This window comes from Nematostella vectensis, chromosome 3, assembly GCF_932526225.1.
Source record: "Nematostella vectensis chromosome 3, jaNemVect1.1, whole genome shotgun sequence".
NCBI lineage: Eukaryota > Metazoa > Cnidaria > Anthozoa > Actiniaria > Edwardsiidae > Nematostella > Nematostella vectensis.
The window spans coordinates 15467929-15489191 of NC_064036.1; the positions used below are offsets into that span (position 1 = coordinate 15467929).

Here is a 21263-nt window from a genome sequence, read left to right on the forward strand (position 1 = left end):
AGAGAGAGAGAGAGAGAGGGAGAGAGAGAGATCGTTTACGCAAAATTTAGTTTTCCCAGTTTATTAAGGATGCATCATTCATGACAAGAAGAGTACTTCCTGGAGATAATTTATTTTTCCTATAAATATTCATATAATGTTTTATACTAACAATATTGAAAGACTAGCTATCAAGGTTTATTTTTTTCACTGAGTCAGATGTCTGTCCAATATCTTCTGAATTTGCTTGGGTGTCTATTATATTGTCCAAATCTGATTTCTTTTCTGAATTAATGTTCTCGTGTTCTTCCTTTGTGCTTGTTTCGTTCTCTTTCTTTTCGTTTTCTTCTTTAAGCTCTTCCTGGCGCTTGATCTCCTCCTCCATTAGAAGTTCCTGCTCATACTCTTTCGCAAGTCTTTGACAGTGCTTTTTGTGTGTGCTCCAGTGTAGCTTCTGACATGATACAGAACAATATCCAACCTGGAAAGAACAAACGGTTTCATTAAATGTGGATAAAGTGGAATCCTGGAGATTTGCTGACTGTAAGTCAAAGTTTGTTTTTTTGTTTAACTAGGGATTGTTCAAAATAACAAGAAATTTGAATTACTTGTAAAGCTTATCTTTTTGCTGCCCGGGATGCTGAATTACTAACATTCAGATACAACTAACAAAGCCAGCTCCATTGGCACCCTAGCTTCCTATTAAATTTGTTAAGGCGTTGTTATGTTAATATCACTTACCTAACTTAGCTGTTGAATTTTCTTCTTTTTCATATTGCAGAAATGTGGAAATAACTGTACCTTTTTGCAAGCTGCACACTTCTTGACAGATCTCCTTTCCCCACATACACAGCATGCATTGGAAAAATCAGCACTGCAATAATAAAAATATAATGCTCAGTTTGAATTGAGAACAGAATCTAAAAAAAGGGTACTGTATGTCCATCGCAGAAAAGTTGCCACAAAAGTTGCAATGACATAAAAGTTTTCTAGGTCTACAGAACTGGGTTTTGTCTTTATTATGCCTCAACCCATGACTTCACGTATGTAAGTGAAACGGTAGACAGAAGAGAAAACCCTGGGATTTCAAGGATAGAATCACCCAGCCCATGAGGCAATGCTTAGCCAGCAAATCTTTCATCAGTGACAGCTGAAAATAGCCACTAGAAAAACGTCTAGAATATTTTTTCATAAATATGGAGTTAGTTATGGTTTATATTGATTGATTTTATGCAGTGCATTTAAGGGTGGGTGATTAAGCCCCGCGTTAGTTTTTTTTTTTAAAAATGCATGAAAATTATCATATATAGTCAAGAATAAAACATGATGAAGTACAGTGACACCTTGATAACTTGAATAAGGCTAAACAGCATCTTACTTATGATACATCCCAACCACCAGAATTTGATGTTGTTTTACTAAGTACTTTAGAATTAGCCATGGGACTTGCATTGCCAGATACTTGCAAATAAACGAATGGTTTTCAAGTCCCCTCAATTTCTCACATAAAAGTTTCAAGTTTTTTTTTATTTGCCACATATTTACAATAAGTACATTAAATATATAATTCATTAGACGAATACATGGCGAGGAGGACCTTAAAAACCACAAGGCTTATACGAGACAGTCCTCCCCATTTATAAGAAAAAAAAATACATAATATTAAGTCATGGCTAAATATAAATAAGGAGATTACATACTAATATACCTGAACTATGATTTTATATAAAAAACAACAACACATACACACATACAAAAAGTCAAAAAAGGGAAAAATTCAATATACTAGTTGATAAGAACAGTTTTAAGGCTAGTCAAAATAGAAGCTAAAGTAGTTGCAGACTGAGTATCAGTGTCTAGGGAATTATAAAATGCAGGCCCTTGATATCTAAGTGCAAATTTGCGTATGTTTGTTCTGCATTTAGGAATGTGAAATAGCTTAGCACGTCTTGTATTTTAATTATGAATTTGAGAATTGAGAAAAAATATATTGTCAAAGTATCGAGGAAGTATATTAGTCTTAAATTGAAACATTAGCTTACCAATATGAAATAAATAAATGCAGTGAAATTTCAAAATGTTTAGATCTTTAAATATTGGCTCAGTATGAGCATCATATGGCTTATTTGAAATTATGCGTACAGCTCTTTTCTGGAGCAAAAAAAGACGATTGAGATTTGAAGGGTATGTTGAACCCCAAACACAGATACAATATTGTAAGTACGGATATATTAGAGAATAGTAGAGAGTCATAAGAGAACGCTTAGGAAGGCAAAAACTTGCTTTGTACATGATGCCCACTGCTTTGGAGACTTTCCTAGTAACATTAGAAATATGTGGAATCCACATCAAATGTTCGTCTAAAACGACACCTAGAAAAACTGTTTCTTCAACCTGCGAAAGATAATGATGGCCAATACATACATCAACTTTAAGTGTTTGCCTTTTTTGCCGTGGTCTAAATATCATATAATTCGACTTTTTTATATTAATAGATAATTTGTTAGCTGAAAACCAGTCTGCCATTTTCTCCAACTCGTTATTAACTATTTCTGATAAAGCAGCAAGATAACGATGAGAGAAAAACATGCTAGTGTCATCAGCAAATAGTAATAGATCTAAGGCGCTCGAAATAGTACAAAGATCATTAATATATATTAAAAAAAGTAGAGGGCCAAGAACGGAGCTCTGTGGTACACCACACTTGACCACCTTCCTAGAGGAACAATGGCCATTAAAGTTAACGAACTGCATCCTTTCTGAGAGATAGCTCTCAAACCATTTCAATGAAGTTCCACGCACGCCATAATATTGTAGTTTGGTTAATAATATTTCATGATTGACCGTGTCAAACGCCTTAGAAAGATCAATAAACACGCCCATCGTAAATTCCTTATTATCTATGGCAGATGAAAGCTTATCATATAAGTGAATAAGTGCAAAGGCGGTTGAGTGGTGTTTTCTAAAGCCATATTGATTATCGAACAATAAATTACATTTGATTAAAAAATTTATATAGACGATCATACATAATTTTCTCTAGAAATTTTGAGAAAATTGGCAAGACCGACACAGGCCTATAGTTAACATAGAGAGCCTGATCACCAGATTTAAAAAGAGGTATAACGCGAGCAATTTTTAGCTCTTTAGGGACGATGAAATGGACAAATTGATAATATTAGCTATTGGCTTCGAAATTAAGTCAATAATATTTTTTACGACGTCCATATGGATATTGTCATATCCAGCAGCAGTGCCTGGACGCAGGCTTTCACAAATTTTAATTACTTCTTGGTCATCAGTGCTCTCAAAAAATACAGAATTCACTACCTCATTTTGTAAGAAACTAGCGAATGGCTTAGTCGAAGAAGGGATTTTAGCTGAAAGAGTAGGGCCCAGGCTGGTAAAATAGTCACAAAAATCATTTGCAATTTTAACTGAATCACTGATTTCAGAATCAGCTACCTTGAATGTGGAAGGCAACGAATTTGTTTTACTTTTGCGATTTTTAATTACTTCATTTAAGATTTGCCAGGTATATTGCACATTTGATTTATAATCATTGAGCTTTCTTTTATAGTAATCACGTTTTGCAATTCTTAATAAATGATTAAGCTTGTTCCTAAAACTCTTGTAATGACGCTCACGCAAAGGTGTTGGCATACAGAGATCTCGCTTATATAACACATTTTTTTCCTAATTGATTTGAAAAGTCCTTTTGTTAACCAAGGCTTTTTTCTAACACCTTAACGCCATAACAGGGATCATTTGTTAGGGATATATTAACCCAAATACACTGCTGTAACTCTGTTCTAAACCTCTCCATATTGGATGCCGATTTTTCACGGTAAGTGATCGATGTATTTTTAGCACTACAATCAAGCTTGTCAGAAAGAATAGAAAAAACAGAAGGGTGATCAGAAATGTCAGAGAACAATGGCCCACTATCACAATAGCTATTCAAATCGTTTATAAAGATGTTGCCAAGCAAAGTTGCGGTATGAGAAGTAATTCTTGTTGGTCGCGTAATCAAGGGAAAAAACATTTTAGAATACATTATGTCTAGAAATTCCGCCGTTGTTCTATGACAATGATGTTTCATCACATCAAAATTATAATCACCTAACAATGCACAAATTTTGTTATTCCTAGAAATATTTTGAAGAAGTTCTTTTGAAGAAATCTAATTCGTCGCAAAATTCGCGAGAGTTTAGATCAGATGGCCTGTAAATTAAACCCACAATTAAATTCTTCTCGTTTTTTTGCATAATTTCAACAAACAAAGATTCTGCAGACTGACTGGAAAAACACAAATCTGGCCGGAGTTTGAAATCAAAGTCCTGTTTTAAATATAATCCCACTCCACCCCCTATCCGATCCATGCGATGCTCATGTACATAATTATAACCAGGAATATCGCAGAAATGATTTGAGTTCTTCAACCACGTCTCACTTATCCTGATAAAGTGATGTTGGACTTATAATGGACAAAAATCATAGGCCTAACTAGGATAAGGTTCTACTTGTACTATAACTTACCTTTGAAGTCCATTAATAGCTTGGGTCAAGGCTGTCAATGCTGTTGGCTCCACCCCCTGGAAAGGTTGAGGGTAATAATAATGTAGATATTGATAAAGATGGAAACTAAGACACTGGCTCAGTTGAAATTCACCTTTTCTGTTTTAGCTAAGCTTTCAACAAGCTGTCTGAAAATGGTGCATTGTGGGTACTCAAACTCTCTAATGGCCTGCCGTAACAGGTCTTCTGTTCCCATTGGGAAACCATCTGATGCCCGTCCTCGAATCAAGCTAAAAACAGACAATAAAGCATTTTTTTAATTACATACAGTGAGACAAAGAATGAGACGTATGCTTGTACTGTTTGTGGGTTTTTACTGTATTACTCATGTCTGTTAGTGACACAGGCAGCCTATAGACCCAAACATCAGTAGTCACCCCCCAAGGTCAGTCAGTAGTCACCCCCAAGGTCAGTCAGTAGTCCCCCCAAGGTGAATCTGTATTTGTACCCAAGATCAGTCAGTAAACACCCCCGAAGTTGGTCTGTTGTAAGCCCCAAGGTCAGTCGATAGTCACCCCCAAGGTCAGTCTGTAGTTATCCCCAAGGTCAGTAGTCACTCCAAAGGTCAGTTAGTAGTAGCCCCTAAGGTCAGTCGGCAGTCATCCCCAAGGTCAGTTGGCAGTCACCCCCATGGTCAGTCAGTAGTAACCCCCATGGTCAGTCAGTAGTAACCCCCAAGGTCAGTCGGCAGTCATCCCCAAGGTCAGTTGGCAGTCACCCCCAAGGTGAGTCAGTAGTAGCCCCCAAGGTCAGTCGGTAGTCATCATCAAGGTAAGTCTGTAACTGTAGTTATCCCCAACGTCAGCCTGTAGTTGTCCCCAAGGTCAGTCTAATTTCCCTCTGGTCACAAGCTCATGACCTGGAAGTACATAGTTCATACATTTTCGTTCCCCAGTGGCACTTTGTGGAAAGCTATTATGTATCAAGGCAGCCTATATTTAAACTAACCTTTTAATGAGGCCATTGATACCATCTTTACCATCCAGACCCTCGTGCCAGCGCCCACATGTCCGTACAATCATGGCAAAGTAGTGCATCTTCATTGCCATGACTTCATTCATTGTGCTTTGCTTGATGCACGATTCTGCTTTCAATCCCAGTACTTTATTCACAGCCTTGTAGTTTTCTACCAGCTCCATGTGGTTATTAAGGAACAAGACCAGCTGAAGATTCAATAAGATTAACTTCTTTTAACTCACTAAAAATGCTATCAAAGCGGATGAGGAAGTTATTGATGATAATACTTGATTAGAAAAAACTTTGTGTGTTGTACAATTTAAAATGAAAGCATTTGTGGTATAAATAGACAGAAAAAAGGAAAGGGCCTGAGCATGTAAGCATGTAATGGTAAGATCGTTTGACTTGTGAAGCTCATTTAGTAACCCTTTTTTTAACAAGCTTCAAGCTCCATGCTTGTTTGACAAATATTATCAAATTTCAAATTGAAACAAATGCTTTGTTGTTATGTTCACTTTATTATTATGTTTATACAAGCAAACACTCACAACTGACCTTGACAGGGTTGAGGTTTGTCATTGTGACAAAAAGATGCAGGGAAGGAACAAGCTTGCTTTCCAGTTTTGCTACTTTCTCCAAACCTGTCAAGAAAAAGTATGTTTCATACCACCCCTATTTAATGGTAAATGTTGGAATTACCTATTTTTTCCCTTGTTAGCTTACCTTGTGGCTTTGTGTAATAATTTAGGTCATCAATTGATACAAAATTATTTATCAAACTGACAACATCATGGTGACCTATAAACAAAATTGAGAGTCAGTTTTTCAGATATGCAAAATGTACTGTAAAACGGCAACTGTGAATTCCTTTTCTTTTTGGGAGGATTGGGCTTTTGATACCTACAATATATCCACATTGACATTCATACAGCAAATTGTTTGGAGTGTGTAGACTACACACTCCATCTTTATATTGATGGGTATTCAGTCAGAATAGTGGTCTAGTAAATAAATTAAATAAGTGGCCAAAAAATAAAACCAGAACTGGGGAAAAACTATTTTTCATACCAACAAAAGCAGCCATCTGTGCTGCAGTTCTTCCAATGTCATTAACTTTGCTGACACTTGCACCAGCTTGGAGGAGAATCTTAACAACACCAATATTACCTGAAGAGTTGTTAATACAACAAACATAAAAAAGGTTGCATAATATTGTATATGGAAAATGGGCTGATGGCCTAATGGCCAAGGCTAAAAATATCTTTGTATTTCTAAGTGAGATGCAGCAGTCCACATTTATCTTTATGTGTCTGGGATGGAGTGTGGGTGAATACTCATTCAGCGAGAGGAAGGCAGCTGACTACTAGTTACATCCCCATCAGGGTTCAAAATACCGGCCGACTGCCAGTGATAGCCGGCTGTTTTCTGGTCTTTGCCTGCTCTTTTTTCCGTATTCCCCTCTTATATTTTAAGTATGCAGGCCTTTTTTTTTTACCAAAATCCACAAAGTCAGCAAAATCGAGCAGATTGTAAAAAAATATTTTGAACCCTGCCCATCCAGTCTTTTCCTTCATGAAATCTGAGACTAACCTGATAATGCACCAAACATCAAAGTTGAGTACTGGAAAAAATAAAACAGGAATCATTACAGAAAAGAAATGATACCTTGAGACTGTAAGGTCAAAATGGATCCTGTGTTATTTGCCTCAAAACTTTTAGTTTCCTTGACAAAATTTAAAACAAGCCCTTTGAACAGTGATGTTTACCTTCATAAAACAAGCAAATTGACACAATAAGCTGCAACATGGTTGCAAACAAATGCGAGCCTGACAAATCCTTGCTTTTATGCTAAAATTACACAGTACCCTCATTGTCTGGAAAAGAACCTATAACATACGTATAATGATTGTACCTACCCCACTTTCATGGGATCTTGAGTTGATGTCTGCTCCATGGGCTAGCAATAACTCCACTATTTCTATTTGTCCTTTGTAAGCAGCATGCATCAGCGGCGTCATTCCACTCTGTGACGTAATGAGATGATATGAATGAACTGCCTCTAAAGGATGCAATGCTGCACATGGACCAAAGTGCCATGTTCCTAGTTGCAAAATCTGCATCATTTAGGACATCTTTTTAATCAGAAGGGAAGTATAAAAACACCCTTTATACTGCAGTTAGTTGTAGGTCAATATCAGGAGCAGATCTAGGGGTGGGCCTAGCGGGCCCCAGTCACCCTATTTTCAGATATTTGGCTTAAAAATAACAAGAAATATAAGGAAATCCACAGAAAAACAATGAATCCAGCCCCCCTTTCTTGAAACGCTTGCTTCGGATCCCGCTTTATGGAACTCCAGGATCTGCCCCTGAATATCTAAATTGACTTAGTAATCAAAAACTGAAATAATCAACTTTGCAGCGGCCTTACCCAGAGAGTTATAAACTAGGCCAGTCTTAACGCCATTTGTTGCCATCCACAATTCATGTGAAACATGTGACACAATATTTTTCTTGTTTTGATTATCATTTTTTATTTCTTTCTTCATATTTATTTATTCTATTACTGCTGATAACCATGCATTGCCATATAAGCTCACTACTGTCAATTCTCAATTTTATGGTTAAAGGCTTTTTTACCACCCTCGTATGTATATGCCTTTTAAATACACTGACCTCATCTGTACAGTTTACATTTACTCCATCAGAGCTAAGAATGGCTTTTGACTCTGCAATACTACCTGTGTTTATAAGGACAAACCATATTAAGGAAATGATGCAAATTCACGAGTTTTAGCACTGCTATTTGTCATTCGTTCACACTGCAACATTCCAGTAGCGGATCCAGTGGGAGGGTTTTTTGGGTTTAAACTTCCCCTTTGGGCTGCCAGAAAGCCATATGTCACAAAAAAATTACCCCCTCCCTCTCAGAAATTGTTTTTTTTTTTTACTGTGACTCCACTAAATCGAACAAAGCTACGTAACTACTTCAATCGTTTATGAAATGGCAGAGCAACTGAACCAAGTAACAAAAGCGGCAGCTGATCAACAACGAAATGGACATTGCATTCTATGGGATTCTATACACACTTTAAATACGATAAAATTATCGGTAAAGTTACATTTAAAAGCGCTGATCACAGCTTATTGAACGTTCTCTTTATTACCCTTATAGCCATGTGTTATCCTTATCTAGTTCTTTACCTTTGTTGATGTGTTTTATGAGCTGTTTTTCCGTCTCGTTCATTACCGCCATGTTTACTGCTGCTGTCAATGGGAGCGACTGCTGACTAGTATACACAGCGGGGATATATGGACAGTTATGCGCACACTCAATGCGTACAGCCGCTTACTTTGCAGGCGCGGTTTCAATATGGCGCACGAATATTTTGGTAAGTTGTGTTGTTTACGCCTTTTTCAGCTATCTAAACCAAAATATCCTTTGTCTATCAAGGTAGCAGCTGTTCATAGTAAACCCTTACATTGCTTCATGCGTTGAGTCGGTTTCGTTTTATAAGGTGGGGTTTGATCACGCAAACTTCGAGGTGGTTGAGTTGTCGAGTCTCCACGTGTGCGCGCGCCTTGACCCTCTGCACCTTGTTATGGTTTCACAATCCTAATAACGTCTTATCGCCTGTTACCCAAACATCTGATGTGTTAGTGCTTAGTCGAGGGAGTCTCTTATTTTAGAAGGGTTAATGTAATCAAAATCAGATTAAAGGCCGTTGTTTACTACGTTAATCACAGGTAGCCCAGGCAATTAAGGCATGTTCTAAGATTTAAGGCAATTTTATTGACAACATTTTACATAAAAACGCTTTACTCACTATGCTCCCGGGGGGGGGGGGGGGGGGGAGGTTCTTCCCATGTCGACCTGATAGGGATGCTCGTCGTATTTTTTTAGGGGTCAAAATCGGGCCTCAGGTATTTTTTACGGGGAAAAGAATAGGCTTTTCTCTTAGAATTGGAATTTTTTAGGGCTTCTGGGGTATTTTTTAGGATAGCAAGTTTTGCTGTGCTGTATTTTTTAGGGGTAATTTTTGAATTTCATGACAAGCATCACTATCACTTTTCCCCTAAAGAACCCCCCGGGCTGTGCTCCTTCCCATCGCGATCAGGCGTAACTAATCGTCCAATGGCGTCGGTCAAGGATACTCGTGGCTCCTTTCTCGTTTTAAAAAACGGCTAGAGGCAAGGGAAAATAGTTTAGTTCAGATGTTTTGTTAAATATGGAATGTAAGTGTACCCTGGCATAGGTCTGCGAGATAAAAGTATTTTGTTTGTTTTTTCCTCTCGAATTTTGACTGTATTTGAGTGCTACTGAAAATGGCCCCTCCAAACTTGTTTCTTTCCTTAGTAGGGCGAGAGAAGTCATATATTCTGTTTAGAAAACCCCCCAAATCCTGTATTACACATAAATTTGACAACAAGAAGGCATGTTCTAAGCTTTAAGGCAATTTTATTGACAACATTTCACAAAAAAACTCTTTACTCGTCCCCTCTCAGGACAGCCGAATTCCGAGCTACGAACAAGCAACCATTGCCTGGGCTACCTGTGCGTTAATCACGTGGAGTGGGAGCTAAAGTAAAATCCATAAATCAAACATAGTGTATTTACCTCCATATACTTTATACTCAAAGGACTTTCAAACATTTTATATATTGTATCATTTACATGCTTTTTAGTGTTATAAAAAGAAAAAAAAGACTTTTGCAAATTCTAACAATTCCTGTGTGTAGATGAGGGTATCCCATCTTTACAAGAGGACAGTGACAGTGGCGATGGCGGGGATGAATGGGAGGAGGTAGATGACGACTGTCCGTCCGTCACTGTCAATTGCCTTTTCTGTGATGAAAATTTTGAAAATGCATCTTCAGTGTGGGCTCATTGTGATCAAGGCCATGGCTTTGATATCTCAAAAGTTAAGCAGAAATTTGGTAAGATGTATGTACTTTTAATAAAGTGATACAATTCCATGGCATTAAAATGGTTTATGTACAGTACATTGTTTGTATAACTACAAGCTATTATATTTTGTTGTATTAGATAGTTTCTTATAGGCTAGATTTTTACTCTTATTATGGCCAGACAACATCAATTACGTACAGTACATAGTGCTGTAGCACTCATAGAGACCTTGTCCCCTGTATAACAATTGTTATGTTTCTGATATCGGATGGCTCGGATGCAAGAAGATTTCACTCGAGATTTAACACAACAACTGAGGTTTACTAAGACGCCATCTTGGCTCATTTACATGTGTCTATGTTAATTATTACGCAGGGATACCATAACATATTATAACACAGGGATACCATGACAACAATAATAACAAAGTGTCCTACTTAAAAGTTGGTAAGCTAATAGGTATGCATATTTTTCCACAATACTCTTAGGGTTTTGTGAGTTCAAACATAAAAAAGCCTGACATTAGAAATATTCTGAGAACCAATCGTAATTAAGGATTCTTTACAAACTGCTCCTATTAGGAGGTTATTGAGGTGGTGTTATTTTTTTGCCAGGGCTCGATTGTTATGGATGTATCAAGCTAATCAATTATATCAGGAAAATGGTATGTATTGTTGAATACAATTATATTTACCGATGATGGGGAGTTTCCTTGATTTTGATCCTGGTAACTAAAAGAAAAAAATCTAAAGAGAGTATACTGTAGGTATATATAATATATATCAGTAGTATGATACATAGCCGGCTAGCCGGCTCCCATTGTGGGTTATTCGGAAATGCGTTATTTTCGAATATTGGGAACCCTGTGTGTGCGCAAAGGCCAAGGTGGGCTGGGCTTAGGGTGCAAAGAAATGAGAGCTGGCACCAAAACCCCCTCTTTTTGAATCATTACACGATACACCCTGTAGGGATGGTAGATCAAGTAGATCTAAGTATTTCCTACTAGTTGTGAAGGCATGTGTTTGCTGTGAAAGCTAGCATACCACGTCTGCATTGGCTAGTGTCTGTGCTTCTCATGCTACTTAATAGTGACATATGACTGATGACACAACATACTACATATATAATCACACACTCTGTGACCTGGTTAAAGTCACCTATTTTCTGTTGTTGATCTAACTGTCAACTGCTTGAGGATCAGGCAGGTATACAGTTTTATGATTTTGGCCTAAAGTCAGTTTTATACTTTGTTCCAGAGTTGTGCGCCTGCTAGCGTGTTTGCAGCTTCAGCCCCGTTTCCCTGGGACGACAACAAATTCCTGCAACCTGTTATTGCAGATGATGGCCTACTGTGGGATGGTAATGATATCTTCATACAAGAATATAAGTACAAGCACTGTGCTCTATGCACATCATTTACAATAGTTTATAGTACCTAGGCTTTACATAGATTTAACAAGATCCCTGGTATACATACTGAACACATACTGAATGACTTCGTTTTTGCTTTAAACAATGGCTAGGTAGGGCACATTTTTAAAATAATGTGTTATTGTAGTTATGGTTTCGTAGCAAATAAAAGTTCCCACAAACCCCTACGTTGTGGCTGCTTGAGCAGAATGCCTGTCATCAGCCCTGACAAGTATGAGAGTTTTACATAAAGAAAACCCAAAGCCTAAATGACTTACATGTAAATTGCATGACCCAGGGAAAAATCAAGCAGAGTTACATTGAGTGCCTACTTTCCACCCCCCCCCCCCCCCTTCCCTCTCTATCCTATCTGCAGAAGGATTGATTATGATAACCATTGCTGCATGGTAGATACATTATCTGTGTTCAAGACTCACATGCCCTTACAGAGGAAATGCTTACAGACTTTGCTTTTTCTGAGTCTAACTTGCCATGGCTTTGTTTTTAGACTTTGAGGATGAGGATCAAGAAGAAAAGCCTTCTCTCACTGACAACACCTTGAGTAATGGAAGAACATGTGAAGGTTTGTATTTAATAACACTTCCTCACATTTTCTCCCCATGGCTGCCAATATATGTAACATCTGGAAAAAAACTTTCAAAGACAGACAGCTACTTGATATTGTTTTATGTACATAGAATTATTTTTATTGGAGATTATTTTTATTGTGCGGGCATCTGATCAATGTTTTGGTGGTAATATCATTAATAGATGCTGAGATATAACTAATTTTTCTTGACTTGAAGTGTCTTGACTTGCTGTATTTACAGGTGAAGTGTAGTATTTTTGGATTTCCATGAAATTGAAAAGAAGCTGAATATTGTTGCCTAGTCTAATCATTTACATTTTTGTTACAGAAACAGTGCCTCTGCAAGACTATCTTACTCTTAAAAAAAGGTGCATTATTAGTTGGTGAATTGGATACATAATCACATTCCTAAAAGTGTTGAAGTATTATCAACATTGTACATATGTATTTATTTTAATAGACACATCTCTGTCTTCTAGACTGTGTGTAATGGAGGATAAACTGTCGAGAGCAGATGCTGACTTGATGAAAGCAAGAGATGATATCTCACAACTGAGGTGACTCTACAGTATTACTATTTCAAGAGCATAGCTATACAAAACAAAAGGATAATGCCAAAACTCTTGCTAAAAATGTTGGCCTTCGTTTTATACACCTTTGGTAGTGGAGTCTTGCTATCACAGGGGTTTAATTAGGCCCCAGCAGCCGGCAGAACCACCAGCTATTTTTCACTGAGCGCCAGTGGGAAATAGTCGATCTAACTTTCATTTGAATTGATAAAATAAAATAAAATATCTTCCATTTCCTACAGTACCTATAAATCTCCACTGCCTACTTTGAAACTTAATTAAACCCCTGTATTAGAAACCAGTGAATACTAAAAAGTACAGTAGTCTGTAGTAGTGAAATTGAAATACATAATGCTGTTCATACAAAAGCAATTGCCATTTTTGTACTTCTATATCACAGTTGACACAGAGACATATCACTCTTTTTAGATGTGTTGCCAAGTCATTCCTGGATGAAGGTGACAATACCAACCCAAGGTACTGTAAATGCAACTACAAACTGGTTGACATTATCAAAAAATTGTGTTATAATTGTGTAATTGTTATAATATTTTAAGGAATGCCTTTCTGATGCATCAAATGTTCTTTTTGCCCACAGATCTTCCACAAGCCAGAAAAAAGTATCAGATATGGAGGATGATGAGGATAGTGCTTATTTCAGCTCTTATTCTCATTTTGGCATCCATGAAGAAATGCTTAAGGTTTGTCATAAGTAGTCACACAGCTGCCTTTACAGGAAATGTAATATTTCTTGTTATCCTTAAATGAGTTCATTACTACTGAAAAAATGTTTCCTTATCCCTCATTTGTACGTTTTTTTTATTAGGACAAAGTGAGAACAGAAAGCTATCGAGACTTCATATATGGGAACCCTGATATCTTTAAAGATAAGGTTTGCTTTTTAATATAGTAGTTTTTGTAAGATATTGCATTAGGTGTGGTGACATTTTGGGTGTGGTGTGTACTAATAAATGTTGTAGTGTAGTACTAACCTAGAGTATACTGTAACAGGTCGTTCTTGATGTCGGGTGTGGTACCGGAATTCTCTCGATGTTTGCTGCTAGGTCTGGTGCTCGGCAAGTGATAGGAATTGATCAGTCTGAAATCATCTACCAAGCCATGGATATTATAAGGTGATAGACCCATGCCACAACATTGTTATTTTGTGAGCACATTGTGATTCGTGGATTGGGCCATGGCATTCATAAGGTGCCTATTACCACCATTTTATTTGATTTCATTTCATATTATTTGTTTGCCACATATAATTTTCAAATATTTACAGTTATTTATAAAGCTGAAAAAAAATCTGGGTGGCGAGGAGTCCCCTAGAAACCATCAGGCTTTTGTGGGCAGGGGAGCTCCTCCATTTTACATTTATTGAAAAAAAAATTAATAAGCTAATGTCACGGGTGTACGATCAAACACTAAGTAAAAACTTTTTCATGTTTTTCTTGAAAAAGGAAATATTAGACGAGCATTTAACAACAAACAATACAGTCAGTAGCATAAACTCAAGAGAGTGTACAGTAGAATAAATTTTAATTTCTTTGTATGTTGTCGTTTTTCTACCAGGGAGAATGGTTTTGAGAAAACCATTACCCTCATCAAAGGAAAAGCAGAGGAAGTAACTCTACCTGTGGAACAGGTACAGCATGGAATTTTTTTTCTACATTTCTGTTTTTATTTAAAGCATTATTGACACATAATCTTATTTGTAGGTTGATGTTATTATATCTGAATGGATGGTAAGATACGTGATACAGCTATGACAATGTATATTACAGTGTTTGATGCCTCTTGGAAGAAGAAACACTGCCATTTTATATTCCCCTAAGATATTTTCTGCTGTATTGTGTTTCATTTTTCCGAGGCATATGTATACCCTTTGTGTATTGTATGTTTCCTCTGTTTTGTGATCTTTCTGTTTTGTGTCCTTTTTTTAAGGATAATATTTCCAAGGTTACATTGCATAGTGTTGCAGTTTGAGTATTCTATGCTCCCTAGGGATATTTTCTGCTGTTCGAATCCATGTTGGACACTGTTCTCTTTTGCCGTGACAAGTGGCTTAACCCACAAGGATCAGGTACAGAAATCATCATCATTATTTTTTTCAACTTATTTCTGCCTAGACTGGCCAAAACCGTCCTATGTAGTACAAATTTATATTTGTTCTCTCAGTCATCCATACAACTTTCAGTTAATTATTTTGGACATTTCTGTAATAATTGCATCAAACTGAGAAAAAAACTAGATTTCTACTAAATTTGTCATTTTAGTGTATCCAGACAAATGTACAATGCATCTGGTTGCCATCGGAACCGGTGAAAAGAAGCAGCCTAGAATCCACTTCTGGGATGATGTCTACGGTAATGTTCTTTTTTTTTTTCCAATTTTAAACATTTCAGGCTTTGTTTTATTACACATTTTTTCATTTTCATTTAATTTTCTTTCAACAAGCGTTTTAGTTTCAAGCATTTTTAACAAAAAAGCGTATCGCTGTAAAGTGTATCACTTTATATTGTGAAAACTGATGTACTAAATGTTCTCATTTGATCGATCTTGCAGGATTTAAAATGTCATGTATGAAAAAAACTGTGAGTAAGGAGGCCGCCATAGAAACCGTTGACGTAGACGCTTTGATATCAACGCATTGCACCATCAAGGTAGTACCATTTGTTCTCTCTCTTGGCTGTGTATGTGCGCCTGTCTATCAAGACTCTTGGTTAACTTGGTATGGCCAGAAAGATTCTGGGTTCTAACATGCGGGGGGATTCCAGGAAAATCTATCTATTCCTCAGATCTCTTCTGTAGGTTTTTTTTCGTTTTTAAAATCGGGTGTACTAGGGCGCTCTTTCTGGTTTGATTTTCTTTTAGAGCATTGACATCAACTCGTGCAAAAAGGAAGACCTGAACTTTATTTCCTCGTTTCGATTTGAAATAAAGAAACCCGACTTCTTTACGGTAAGCTTACTCTGCACTACCACGTTTTGTTGTAGCCTATCAATATTGTCATTCTTTATATTCGTTTTTATTTTTATTTTTTATAGGGTATAGTTTCTTACTTTGATATTTTCTTCGAACAAGAGGCCAAAGAGAAGGTAAGACGCATTGTAGTTGGCTGGGTAGTCTGCATTCAATGTGTGGCTGTTTTTTGACGACTTTGATACGCATCTAACAGGCGTGAATCATAAACCTTACGTGTGGGAACTTCTATGAGATACTAAAGATCTTTCAATTGTGTACAATGCCCATCGGTTCCTTGCATTCAACACTGATTTTCCCTATTCTAAACCAGAATAAAATATCATGAACGCTTATTCCATTTTGGCTTGTTTTGGTGGCTTTTTCTTAATAATCCTCGCGGTATTTATTAAAGCCCGGGCGAAAGCTACAAATTTCAATGACACACGAAAGTCGCATCAAAATTTTGTTTTGATATTTTGTTCATTATTTCTCTCCGCCTTTTTTGATCTGAAATGAGCGCATTTGAAGAATTTTTGCGTCATGTTCAGCATGGAGCAGATGTTCAGACTTGTAACCAGTCGCTTAAAGTTTAAAGAGGCGTGAGGCGCGGAAGGAGTTATGGGGGTCACCAACGACTTCCTTCCCAGAAAGGATTGCGCCCCAGGAAAGAGGTTCCTTCTTCCCAGAGAGCCCTGCGCGCCTGCCTCGTATAACCCGTATATCATTATCTGCTCTTCCTCACGATCTTAGCCACTGGATTCAAGTCTGATTGCTATTACTATCCCCAGGTTGTGTTTTCCACTAGCCCCGCCCACACGCTAACACACTGGAAGCAAGCAATCTTTTACTTTCAAAATCCTATTCCAGTAACGCAAGGTATGTAATGCAAGGCGCTGAATGTAACGCATGGTGACGTTCCAGTCGTAACACAAGTCGTAACACAATGTTTCGCTTACTGTATAGAGCTCAGGGATGCTCGACTGAGCCAAAGCAATTTGTGTTCATTTCAATCTTTGTACTCTCCGAAAAGTAGATTTTTATTGCTTTTTTGTCTAAAAAAAATATGTGCTTTTACCTTGAGTTTGTCCAATTTAGCTTATTTTCATGAAAATTATGTAAGAAGGTCTTTTGAAACCTTATTCTGTTGTTTTTCTTCAGGTCAAATTTTAACAGGACACATTTCATGCTACAAGAACTTAAAAGAGCCACGTTCGCTTGACGTTAGAATCGAGGTGGTTGATAAGGGAACAGAAAAGGTGCTCTGTGATCAGGAATTTCTACTTCAATAAGACCTAGATTTGACTTTAAACGTGGAATTACGGAAATCTTATGTATGAATTGCTTGGACACATTTACATTACATTATGAAGACTGGAATTCTTGTGATAGGCGAGTCAAGTGTGGATTGCATTTACATCTCTAAAACAATACTGGAATTTGAGTAATTTTATTTGTAAAATCTTGGACACCTTCATTACTGTTTAGAGAATGGAACTCAGAGTATTGTAATAAGTAACTTGTGGATTGCCTGGACGCTTCAAAACTACTGTACGGAGACACAAATTCCGGCAACTCTGACTTGTCACAGTGAGGTGTTTTACTTTGATAATTCCTGGTTTTGCGCTTCAATTAGAACTGTGCATGTGTGACTCATGTGATGTCATCCAATCTGAGAGATGAGTGGTGATGTTTATGAGCTCATGTTAGAATACTTTCCAATAACAATGCTAATAAAGTATTTATGGTTAAGTTGAGCCAATTGGTAATCTTTTTCATGAAGCGCTCACAAAAAAAAGAAAGGCTATTACAAGTTGTTTCGGTACTAATGTGAACGTGGCTTGATCTTTACATGTTTGCGTGATGCTTTAAACGGCTTCAAACGGCTTCGAACAAAGCATGAGCTATATGTTTAAGCTTCGTCTACACCATTACAACAAAGCATGAGCTTTATGTTTAAGTTCTCGTTTACACAAAGCATGAACTCCATGGTTTAGTGCTGATATAAAGAAAGCCTGATGGCATAAAAGAAACATAAACTTTATGTTTGATTGCTGGTGTAAACGAAGGATGAACTAATGTTTCAGTGCTTGTGTACAAAAAGCATGAATTCCTTGTTTCACTTCTGGTCTAGACCAAGCGTGAACCGTATGTTTCAGTGCTGGTGCGAACAAAGCATAAGCTTCATATTTCAGTGTTACAGTGAAAACATGCCGCCGTAAAAACATAAAAAATAGCGCAACAAATAAAAAAATCAATGAAATGCACATTTTCTGCGTGCGCAATTGTTGCGATTCGATTTTGGGCTTTCCTACATTTTACACTATAGATAACACGTGTTCCAAAATTGTTTAAACGAATGTATTTTGAATAGTCATCGTAGAAACTGCAAAATGAAATACATTTTTTTAAATACAAAAGAGGTTTTTGTAAAGCTATGAGACCCGTCTGACCTCATGGTTATTTTCTACCTCTCACTAAAAACTCCCAAAGCGCCCCTGTCTGAAACGATCTAGAATGTGGTTGTAATGGAACAATTATTCAACAAAGGAACGTCTAACCTGTGCCACGGCAAGCCAGGGCGGGTACCAACAAAAGACAAGAGAGCAGTCACAAGACTTGTACCTGTCGAAAGGCCCTCGATATTTTATAATAGATGTGTAAACAGATCTTCCTCAGAGGCTTTCACGCCATGCACAGTGAAAAACCGAAGAAAGCTAGCGAGAATTCTACTTTATTATGAAGGTTAGTTGGGGTTAGGACATTCCTGGAGAGATCAAGGTTTAAACGATGAAAATTTATACTATTATTTATATGTTTCAAAATTTCCTTCGAAAAGTTCCTCATATGGGAACAATTTACACATGAAAAAGGGGTAATCGAGAATCGACCAAAGTTATTTTCTTTCCGACATATGTTGTAGTACGACGCTTGTAGAACTATCCAATAGCGTCAAATTTGTGTAGAACAACCAACAACGTTGTTAAATAACACGTCATATATAACATAGCGAGATTATATTAGAATTCACTCAACCGTTAGACCGTGGAACTAAAAAAACAGTGTTTGACCATAATACTAATAATACGTTTTGTTTGTGGCATAGCCTATCATCACCTAGATTTTTAATTAGTAGCTTTTGGCATGTCAGAATTTACAAGCAATTAACGACTCGATTGACACTTGATGATATCATCATCCTTTATGGGCTATAGACAGCCTTCTTTTTAGAACTTACTTACAAAGTAGATAGAAGACATTAAAGAAAAAATGTATTCTGACTCTTGATGTTTCTATCTTACTATTATTCTAATTGTTATTTAGACCTCAGTTTTTTTTTAACAATTGCTATATTCACCTATAATACCATCAATTTTAAAAAGATGCTTGATTTATTTTTCTTTTAGACGCTTCTGGGGAAAGTGTTTATCATCTGTGGGCTGATCGTCGTGTTGACATTTGTATACTTCTTTCAAAACTACAAAAGTTTAACGATAAATAACGTCAGTACCAGCATTTTAGACTCAGCCAATATCGCGTCACTGTCTTACCTGATTATGTTGGACAGAGCATGCGTATCGAGCAATGCCGCTGAACAACTTTACAGACCGCTTTGCAGTAGGTTAAGCGTATCGCAGCCTCGGGTTGTGTTTCAAACTTCTTGTCAATATCTTGATGTGGAAATTGTCTGCAATGTCCACGAGGAAATATGCCAATCATGGGAATGGGACGTGGCCAACTACACGCTGATATACACTAACCGGCCAGTGAACTCTACTGTTTGTTCAAAACCCAAATCGAACCACAAACGCGTCATGAGAATAATCCAAACGGATGGTCATGTAGAATACCCCGGGTGCACTATGGGAAGACGCCAATGTAACTGGGCGCACTTTGACAACCATTTGAACATGCGCATTAACACGGACCCTTGTTGCCGTAGGAACGGCCTCGAAATGGCGCATCACCTAGCAACGCTACTCGATAAATACGACATCCATTACGTGCTCATTTCTGGGGCCGTGGTCGGCTGGTACCGAGAGAGAGACTTTGTTCCTTACGATAACGATGTTGATTTTATAATTGACGAAAAAGACAAATTCAAATTTAAGAAATTGGTAAGAAGAATGTTCCCGCACTTCGGTTATACTCTTGTAAAAAGGTCTGGACTTTACTGGGTTTGCCCTCATGATAACTGCTACCAAGTTGTTCATCCAGATGTGTGGTACTTCCATACATTCTTTGACAGCGAAGACCGCAAAATGGTCTCAATAAACTACTACGTAACTTCAGATGACGTTTGGAAACAGCCTTATGAGAATCTGTTTCCAAGGCAGCGAGGTCAACTAGGAAAATACCAGTTTTGGTTTCCTGCTAAACCGGTTGAGTATTTAGATCACGAGTATGGGAAAGATGGCTGGCGACTGTCTATGAAATGCTCGAAAACCCGAAATGAAAAGTACTGCGTAGAATGACGTCATAGTTTAACTTTTCATTTAGTCCGTTTGTATATCTTATCTAGGTAATTTTGTATTTTTGTATTACAATTTTATCTTATTAAAATACAATATCTTTCGATTTCTTTTCTTTTTCTTTTATGGCCTGAATAGATGCTTAAGTATTTGCCCTTTTGCAACAAGCCAAACTATTTAACATTGGCTATTATCAAACCTCTCGCAAATAAACCATGAAATATGAACCCTAAGGGACTGTTTATTTTACATTTGATGTATCTCATAATTTTTATTTATTACTCATTGTTAAAGTGAAAAAAAAAAACGTAGTTTTGGACGATCTCCGGTTTTGACGAACTTCGGAACAGAATTTCCTATGGCGCCATTGGAACGCCCAAATTAAAAAAAATGCAGGTATAATTTATCTACATATCGGCATTATAAGGGGGAGGACATATTTTGATTGCTCGATTTTTTTCTCTGTCGCTGTTTTTTATTGCCTATAAATAATAAATATCACATTTTTATAGAAAAGAAGGGGGGTTTTTGATACCATGCCATCAGATATCAGATGGTCCTTCTCTAAATGGATTCCTTTTGAAAGACTCAATAAGCCAATTAAGCTCCTCCGCCCCTTCCTGGTTTCTACATGTTTTTACGATACTAGTATATTATCCCATTTCAAGTAACTTATTATCTATAGTATAGTTACAACGATGCGAAAACACTCTGAAATCCAATAACCAGAGCAAGCCAGAGCCGTGGCTACACTGCGTGCAAGTGTTTGGTCACCAGATGCGGGTACACTTGTAGAGTTAATCAGTCAACGCCCACGGGTATATGTAATTGTCTGTCGA

The 21263-nt window shown here is 37.2% G+C and overlaps 3 protein-coding genes across 5 annotated transcripts; 2 read left to right on the forward strand and 1 right to left on the reverse strand.

The window, feature by feature from the left end:
* Nucleotides 1-45: 45 nt before the first annotated feature.
* LOC5522161 (ankyrin repeat and MYND domain-containing protein 2) lies at nucleotides 46-8820 on the reverse strand. Of its 2 annotated transcripts, none has more exons than XM_001641850.3 (12): nucleotides 8716-8819; nucleotides 8188-8252; nucleotides 7431-7538; nucleotides 7105-7135; nucleotides 6583-6681; nucleotides 6238-6312; nucleotides 6070-6155; nucleotides 5506-5720; nucleotides 4652-4787; nucleotides 4519-4574; nucleotides 781-853; nucleotides 46-460 (listed from the first exon to the last, which is right to left on the reverse strand). In XM_001641850.3, exons 1-12 carry the CDS (start codon nucleotides 8765-8767, stop codon nucleotides 164-166), a joined length of 1293 nt encoding a protein of 430 aa, XP_001641900.2. In that variant the 5' UTR covers nucleotides 8768-8819; the 3' UTR covers nucleotides 46-163. The 2 variants fall into 2 exon arrangements, with proteins under 2 accessions (XP_001641900.2, XP_032223510.2); XM_032367619.2 differs by having other exon boundaries at nucleotides 333-460; nucleotides 721-853; nucleotides 8716-8820.
* Nucleotides 8763-17709, forward strand: LOC5522264 (protein arginine N-methyltransferase 3). Of its 2 annotated transcripts, none has more exons than XM_001641974.3 (20): nucleotides 8763-8903; nucleotides 10252-10449; nucleotides 11035-11084; nucleotides 11677-11779; nucleotides 12339-12413; nucleotides 12748-12787; nucleotides 12899-12976; nucleotides 13418-13465; nucleotides 13587-13689; nucleotides 13815-13880; nucleotides 14000-14121; nucleotides 14564-14636; nucleotides 14710-14736; nucleotides 14996-15074; nucleotides 15268-15357; nucleotides 15557-15654; nucleotides 15866-15952; nucleotides 16039-16089; nucleotides 16744-16831; nucleotides 17114-17709. In XM_001641974.3, the coding sequence occupies exons 1-20, from the start codon at nucleotides 8834-8836 to the stop codon at nucleotides 17242-17244; spliced, it is 1677 nt and encodes a 558-aa protein (XP_001642024.2). In that variant the 5' UTR covers nucleotides 8763-8833; the 3' UTR covers nucleotides 17245-17709. The 2 variants fall into 2 exon arrangements, with proteins under 2 accessions (XP_001642024.2, XP_032223508.2); XM_032367617.2 differs by lacking the exon at nucleotides 8763-8903 and adding an exon at nucleotides 9726-9747.
* A 120-nt stretch (nucleotides 17710-17829) lies between these two features.
* On the forward strand, nucleotides 17830-20528 carry LOC116604767. Its single transcript, XM_032367620.2, has 2 exons — nucleotides 17830-18697; nucleotides 19360-20528. Exons 1-2 carry the CDS (start codon nucleotides 18692-18694, stop codon nucleotides 20425-20427), a joined length of 1074 nt encoding a protein of 357 aa, XP_032223511.1. The 5' UTR covers nucleotides 17830-18691; the 3' UTR covers nucleotides 20428-20528.
* Nucleotides 20529-21263: the final 735 nt, after the last annotated feature.

Excerpts from the sequence above, each read along its gene's own strand:
- LOC5522161 (XM_001641850.3), bottom strand. The coding sequence starts at position 8,767 with ATGGCGGTAATGAACGAGACGGAAAAACAGCTCATAAAACACATCAAC. Across the intron at positions 7,539-8,187 it reads ATGTAAACTGTACAGATGAG|AGTGGAATGACGCCGCTGAT; the intron begins GTCAGTGTATTT and ends ATTACGTCACAG. Across the intron at positions 7,136-7,430 it reads CAAGATCCCATGAAAGTGGG|TACTCAACTTTGATGTTTGG; the intron begins GTAGGTACAATC and ends TATTTTTTCCAG.
- LOC5522264 (XM_001641974.3), top strand. The coding sequence starts at position 8,834 with ATGCGCACACTCAATGCGTACAGCCGCTTACTTTGCAGGCGCGGTTTC. Across the intron at positions 8,904-10,251 it reads TATGGCGCACGAATATTTTG|ATGAGGGTATCCCATCTTTA; the intron begins GTAAGTTGTGTT and ends TCCTGTGTGTAG. Across the intron at positions 15,655-15,865 it reads CAACGCATTGCACCATCAAG|AGCATTGACATCAACTCGTG; the intron begins GTAGTACCATTT and ends ATTTTCTTTTAG.